Consider the following 7,707-nt stretch of genomic DNA (forward strand, 5'->3'; position numbering starts at 1 on the left):
TATGATTTGAACTAAAGTATTCTACTTGTTGATTATTTTGCTTGTTGTTATCAGAAACAAACTACTCTAAAAGGACTCTGTTGTTTATCAGAAGTTATGTTTGTTCCACAAAAGCCGTTTGTTTATGTTGTTACTGCTGAAACCGTCTATAAACAGATGGTTCAAATATATTGATAATATATGTACACACACACACACACACACACACACACACACACACACACACACACACACACACACAACACACACACACACACACACACACACACACACACACACACACACACACACACACACACACACACACACACACACACACACACACACACACACACACACACACACACACACACACACGAGAGATGTGTTACAGCTTCATGTATTAGTTGTATAACACAGAGCAGTAGTTTACATCTCTCATCATCTATAACCATAGTAACAGCTGCTCAGTAACCAGGAGAGATGAAGGAGGGGCTTTGGTTTAATACAGTAAATCAGATTCAAAAGAACTGAAGTCAGCAGCTGTCTGTAAACTTAGTGATAACAATAATCATTAGTTTAAATCTAATACTGAGTCATCTAATAAATGTTTGTTTGCACATAACAAGAGATTTAGTGAACAGAAAATATCTGAAAACAGTGAATGAGATGTCATGGATGTGTGCGTGTGTGTATTCAGTCTCATTGTCTTTAATGACTGTGAAATCTGTTCATTATCAGTGTTAGTAAAGCTACTGTAAAACTCTTATAACACACAGTCATGAAACAGACACAGACACTGTTTGTAAGCTTGCCAACACATCAAACTCTATATAACATCTTCTCTATAGGGGATATGAGTTATAAATCATCCTTGACAGAGAGAAAGGGAGAGATTTCCCATCATCCCTAAAAAAACAGCCACCCATTATAAAAGATGTTAATGAACAGGCAGTGGAGTGAAGCAGACAATATAAAGATTTGTCCTGTAAAGCATCATGTGGTCGGTCACACACATTAAAGTGTTAAAGCTATGGAAGGTGGCAGATGGGTTACGTCTAACACAAAGAAACCACACAGATCCACATCTACAGAGACACTGGGCAATCTCAAAATAAATGACAGTGTGTTTTCAGTAAGCTTAAAGTTCTTGTAAAGTCTGATATTAAATGTGTTCACAGTTTCTCACATCAACCTCCCATACAAAGTTGAATAATAAAAAAGCCAAGTTAATTAAAAGAGGTTTCTAATACTTTCAAATACCGCTACAACCTGAATGGATGCTCGTGATTGTGTGGTCATCCACCAACCATTTAAGCCCCGCCCAAATAATCATAGAAATGTGGAAAAATGGTTTAATGGTGTAACTCCACAATTCAATACTACATAGTTCACAGTCTTTGTAAAGTGTTTAAGCATACATAGTCCTTCAAAAATGACTTTATATTGGCACTTTGAAATCAGCTTATATGCAGATTGAAGAGTGTGCATGATCCTAATACTTTTCTAACATTTATAATGTGTTTAGAAACAATTCTCTAAACTGACTTTAAGAGACAACAGCTCATTTTTAAAACATTAATGCACTGCCAACCTAAGCAACATTTTAGGAATCATGTAAAACAGACTCAACACAAGCCCGGCAAAAAATCATGACATGAATCTGTAACAGTTATGTCTTAAATGGCAGATGCGGTCATAACACATGCTGAATATACCATAGATGAGGTTTTATTTAGGATACAGTCTATCAACAGAAACATAGTTAAAACATCATTAAAATAAAAACTTTTATTTAAAGATGCCAAAGAATGCATTGTAATAATCTGTTAAATCGTTCTTTGATATTTGGCTTTATTAAGTGCAAAAATGATCCAGAAACAGTTTTAACATGTCCATTTACAACCCTAGGATTTGTACTTTGAATGAAATGGTTTATTTTTGCCCTATTTAGAAGAGTCATGAATAATAATGTTGAGCTCTGCTCTAATTGGCTCTACTCTGAGGCTCATGCCAGTAGCTCATATTAGTAAACATGTTGGGGCGTACATTACAGTCTGTTACATCACAGTTGGTGTTATGTTGAGATTGGCCTGTGTTTTCCAGCGGACTTTTGCATGCACGAGGTTTACATAAGAAGGAAGAAACAATTGTGTTTGAGGTTCATGATATATCATTACCATGTACACAACTCTTGTTATTCATCTATGACTACATAAATACAGTTTTATATTCTACGGCACCTATATTTCTATATTCTAACACACAAGACCATGTTAAAATGTTTGGTGTGATGTGTTTTATTAATAATACTCACAACAGCAGGAAAACATGAGCAGAACCCACAGCAGAACCTGCAGACCATCAGTGACCAGACACAACATCCTTCACCTGAAGAGAGAGAGAGAGAGAGAGAGAGAGAGAGAAAGAGAGAGAAAGAGAGAGGGAGAGCAGAAAACATGAGAAAAAAATAACATATTGAAATCACCTCTTTAAAAATGGGACAATCTCCAGGATTGGATGGACTGACCGCGGAATTCTACAAGGCTTTGTGGTCATTAATTGGACCAGATTTACATTCTGTGTTTCTTGAGTGTAAAAAATTAAGAATTCTTCCTCTCAGTTGCAGAAGAGCAGTAATAACACTATTGCCAAAAAAAGTAGATTTAGGACTTTTGAAGAACTGGCGCCCTATCTCTCTTTTAGGGATAGATTACAAAATACTTTCAAAGACATTAACAAACCACTTGAAAAAAGGTTGTGACTTCAATTATTTATGAAGATCAGTCCTATTGTATTTCAGGATGTTCCATCTTTGATAATCTTTCTCTTGTGCGAGATTTATTGCACTTCACTGAGATTTATGGACTTCATGTGGGCCTTTTGTCCCTTGACCAGGAAAAGGCATTCGACAGAGTCGACCACGGATAACTTTCAATGCCTTGTCAGCCTTTGGGTTTGGAGAACAGCTCATTAAATGGGTCAAGATGCTTTATACAGATGTTTTTAGTATGTTAAAGATAAACGGAAGATTAACAAGGACTTTTCCTGTGCTTAAAGGTGTATAACAAGGATGCATAGAACCTTTGCTAAGAGTTTTAAGAGAAAAGCTACAAGGTATTTTAGTTTTCAATCCCAATATATCTGAAACAACTACAGTAATAATGCTGATGATGTTATGGTCATAATAAGATCTCAAGAAGATATTTTCCCTTTGAGCAAGTATCTCGATTGGTTCCAAAAACCATCTTCAGCCAAGGTGAATTGAAATAAAACTGAAGCCTTACTTTGTGGTCATTGGTGGGAAGAAGTTCCACATCACCTTCCACAATAATGCCACTAGAATACAGGGGGATTGAAAATTCTTCGAGGGTTTTTTTTTTGGTACCCAACAATATATGGCAAGGAATTGGGATGGAGTAGTCGCAAAGGTACTAAGAAGATTGAAGAGGTGAAGTTGGATTAAGCCACAATTTTCGTTTAGAGACAGAGTTTTAGTTATAAACAACCTTGCTGCTTCAATGGTGTGGCATCGACTGACTGTTTTAGATCCTCCAGTTGGACTTTTGCAGCTACTTAAATAACATTTTGTGAACTTTTCTGGGGATAACATGGAGTATATTTAAGGTAGAACTGACATCCTGCTAACCGTACACAACACCGTATCAGGAGTAAAACCCTGATCATACTGAAACACAAACACACCATCAATCATGATGATAGAGAACTTGAGAGAGAACTGGTGAAGTCTAGTAAGAGAAAGTACAGATGAAGACCCACATAAAAACCTTTCATCTTTGTTCAACTCAGCAAATTTCTTCTGGTTGGTAAAAGAGAAATACCAACATTTCCAGACATCAATAAAATGACAGACTGTGGAAATGACACCATATTCTCATGTGAAACAATGACTGTCTGAATATATTTACAGGCATGGGAATGTTGTGCACCTGCTCAGTTTGACTCACATCTATCGCCATTCAAATGTCAAATGAGTTTCTGAATGAGCGAGCAGCTTCTCTCTCTCTCTCTCTCTCTCTCTCTCTCTCTCTCTCTCTCTCTCTCTCTCTCTCTCTCTCTCTCTCTCTCTCTCTCTCTCTCTCTGTACTGTATACTCAATCGCCGTTGCTCCGGGCGTTTAGCATTTCAATTCCTAAAGGATTGAGCATGGTCTTTGTCCAGAGTGATTTAAATCCAATCAGTTAGCTCTGCTCTTTACAGTCTTAACTACAATCACAAAGACACAACTGAAGTCTCTTCACTTTAACCAGCTACATTACAGACACTAATGAACTATAATCAAAAACTTCAGACACATCTGCTGTACACAGATTAATAAACAGACAGCATGAAGAAGAAGCTAATTATATCACCGCCTATACCTTCATCTCAACATAACATCTCAGTTCTGTGCTGTCCCAAAAAAACTTAGACAATGCATCCTAGTCTTTTGTTGGAAGTTTGTTTGAACGGAAAGCATGCATGCAACTGCAAATGGGGGATAAAACAAGAAATATTTCCCTATTAAATGAAGTTTAGCTGATCTTTAGACATAAAAGTCCATTTAATATCTTTCATGAGCTGAGCTGATGGAAAATACAATAAACCTAACATGAAATTTACAAAAAGATAAAGGAAAGACCACAAAAAACTCAAATGTACAAATGGGTTTGCAGAAGAGACTTCAGAGATTTTAGGAAAATATTCAGGAATAAATCAGGGACAAGACTGACACTTGATAATCTCATCTGGTTCAGCAGATCACCGCTTATCTCCTCCATTAATCCTGATCCAGACAGACAGACAGACAGACAGACAGACAGACAGTATGTGTAAGATATTATTATTCACATCACTCTCCAAATCTATGTGTGTTAATGTGTACAGTATGTCAACATCTTTACTGTAAAGGCAACATCTGATGATGAACCTCTCACTGTGGACCGGCTGGAAAACCAAACATTAACCGGCTGTCTGGTTTCCATGGTAACTAACTCCCGGGATACCGGGAGACCTAAACTAACCATGTGAAAATGATCTATTGTCTTTCATACCTGGTGAGGTGATGGTCTGTATGCTCACACATATCTCTTAAAGATCTTTAACTGTTGGGTTCATTTCACATACTGAATAAAAACAACATAGTGGTATAATAATGATTACATTGAACTGATCTGACGCTAAATGTTTTGGTTCACATATTAATTGAGTCGTGTTTAATCAACCCCAACACATTTGACTGAGTTTTATAATCATCATCATCATCATCATCATCATCATCATCATCATCATCATCTGTCTGTGTGTTAGATGAAGAGAATAAAGAGTGAGATGTCTTTGTCTGATTGATTGAGTAAGAGGGGGGCTGGGAAAGACCTGCAGTATAACAACAGAAGAGGTTGAATAAAATCCTGAGATTTAAAGTCACCATGAAATAGAATTAAATATTGTAGTGTTTTTTATAAATGACTTATTTGTAACTATTTATTTTGATCTTTAATTAAAAACAGGAACCACATCCCCTCTTGGAAACGACCTGTCATCACTTTCTGTCATGAGGAATGACGTGAGGGCGGGGCTACCGGAGACAATCTAATCAGTTCTCAATGAACTACATTTGTTCTCATTTTAGAAGTTTCACTCAAATATACGCCACGATACAAAAATAAGGACAATCGAGTTTAAAGTGCACCCATTTCATTGCTTAAAAACAATTATAGTTATTTTGTGTATTTGGTATAATATAATGTGTTTGCGTGGTTTATAGTTAAAAAACACATTATTTTCCACATACGGTACCTTTTTGTATCTCCAGATTTCATTCTCTTCCTGAAACGCACAGATTTGAAAAGCTCTGTGTCCCTGATTGGCCAGCTAATCTGTACGTTGTGATTGGCCTGAATACCTCTGACGTCAGCCAGAAATGTGATGCTCAGTACCATGTTTGAAAGATTTGATGGCATTTCAATGCTGACAGGAGTTAACTTACAGGCTGTGAGTCAAAGCGGGAGGAATTATGATAATGTCGGTCTTTACTACATCACCAATCCCATGAAGTAAACTGTTACCTACAATCCGTGTGTTTGTTGTAGTCCAAGAAAAGAGATTTACGTTGGAAATGAAAACTTGCATCATCGTTTACTTTGGAGTTTGTATCTTTCGCATATCGTTAACATGAACTAATACACACTTACACGCCAAAGGAAATTAAAAAAACATGAATCGGACCTTAGTTAGAGACATGAGAGAAGGTCTTTATAGAGAACATGTGTAGAAGAGCTTCTATGAGACTATTCAGGAACTATGGGTCAGATAATTGTTTACTGTTAAGGAGGTCATAGCATGAAAATCTGATTTTTCCATGTTTAAGTGCTGGTCCCCAGTGCTTTTATCAACATAGAAAATGTGAATAAGATCAACCCAGTAACTTAGTATGGGTAAGCCATTTTTTGAAAGCATGTGAAAAAAAATTGGCTGTTCAGATTTTGCATGTTTTGTGAGGTAGGAGCAAGGCCAATTACAATAATACCACCCCTTTATATATCCAACCACAGCACTGCCATTTAGTGCAGAGAGAAAAAGGGAGAAATAAAAGAATTGACAGTTTTAATTGCAATTTGCTCTGACCTACAAAATAGGATTTTTAACATGCTATAATAAATTGTGGCTAAAACTTCACATATGCACCGTGGGGACACCAAAGATTTATTTTACATCTTTAAACCCTACACTGATTTGTGCTGCTCTTGGTAGATGGTGTTGGTCATTATGGAAATGGTATTTTTTTGCATCTCTGTTTTTTGAACCTGCACCTTGTCAGTAAATCACACACAGAAATTTCTACTCCCTATCATGAAATCTTTTAACAGAAATATTATAGATTTAATGATGTATAAATACAGCTTTAATGAATTATTACAAATGTATTAATATCGTGTCTTTATTTCTTTTCTATTCATCTAGATTATGACTATATGTGTGTATGGATGTATAAAAACAAACACTGATGTTAGACGGGTCAGACGGGTTGCGTAAGTGTGATTATATGAGGACTGTACAGTGCACACGTACACCAATCATACTTCACATCACTGCAGTATACTCTACTGCATTTACCCTACAGAGATTAGTGTGCTATGTAGTATGCACAGTCTACATGGAGAAGACAAGTGATTTTTTACATTGCCCAAAATGTAGTACAGCGTACACTGTTTCCCATAATGCAATGCAACTTCACTCAGTTCCAGTATGTAACGAATAGAAGAAATATCAACACGATATTAACATCTTCTTTCACACTCATTATTAAATTAGACAGACAGACTTGACACCACTTGCTGAATTAAACAAGCCATCGCTCATGTAACAGCACTGTACTCCATTACTCTTTAAAACATTTATCACTGCATACTGTTTCAAATACTCTTTTAAATAGTAATACATCTCTCTTTCTCTTCATAAAACAGCAGAATTTATTGAAATTATTTAAAGGAAAAATATTTTTACAAAATGTATAACAGTGACTTCATAGCTCCACCTTTAAAGGTGATCTCACCCCAACATCTGTCACTTTACAACTTTAAATCAATTTCTTAAGAATAAACTCTACATACTGTTGAACCTTTATCTTAAATTTAAAATGAAATCAGTGTTGACTTTAAATCCTCACTGTTGAGTTTGTTTCTATCCAGCAGATCATCACTTACTTTACTGTATTCCCAACAACAC

The 7,707-nt window shown here is 36.2% G+C and overlaps 1 protein-coding gene across 1 annotated transcript in view; it reads right to left on the reverse strand.

Annotated features, from left to right (window-relative positions):
- The window catches only part of LOC129443275 (neurocan core protein), a 56,188-nt gene that overhangs the window by 33,689 nt on the left and 14,792 nt on the right, over positions 1-7,707 (reverse strand). Inside the window, exon 3 of the mRNA XM_073864357.1 lies at positions 2,297-2,370. Coding sequence (XP_073720458.1) covers positions 2,297-2,363 — 67 coding nt within the window. The 5' untranslated portion in view covers positions 2,364-2,370. The remainder of the gene's footprint in view (positions 1-2,296; positions 2,371-7,707) is intronic.

Source organism: Misgurnus anguillicaudatus, unplaced genomic scaffold (genome assembly GCF_027580225.2).
Source record: "Misgurnus anguillicaudatus unplaced genomic scaffold, ASM2758022v2 HiC_scaffold_26, whole genome shotgun sequence".
In the NCBI taxonomy this organism is placed as follows: domain Eukaryota; kingdom Metazoa; phylum Chordata; class Actinopteri; order Cypriniformes; family Cobitidae; genus Misgurnus; species Misgurnus anguillicaudatus.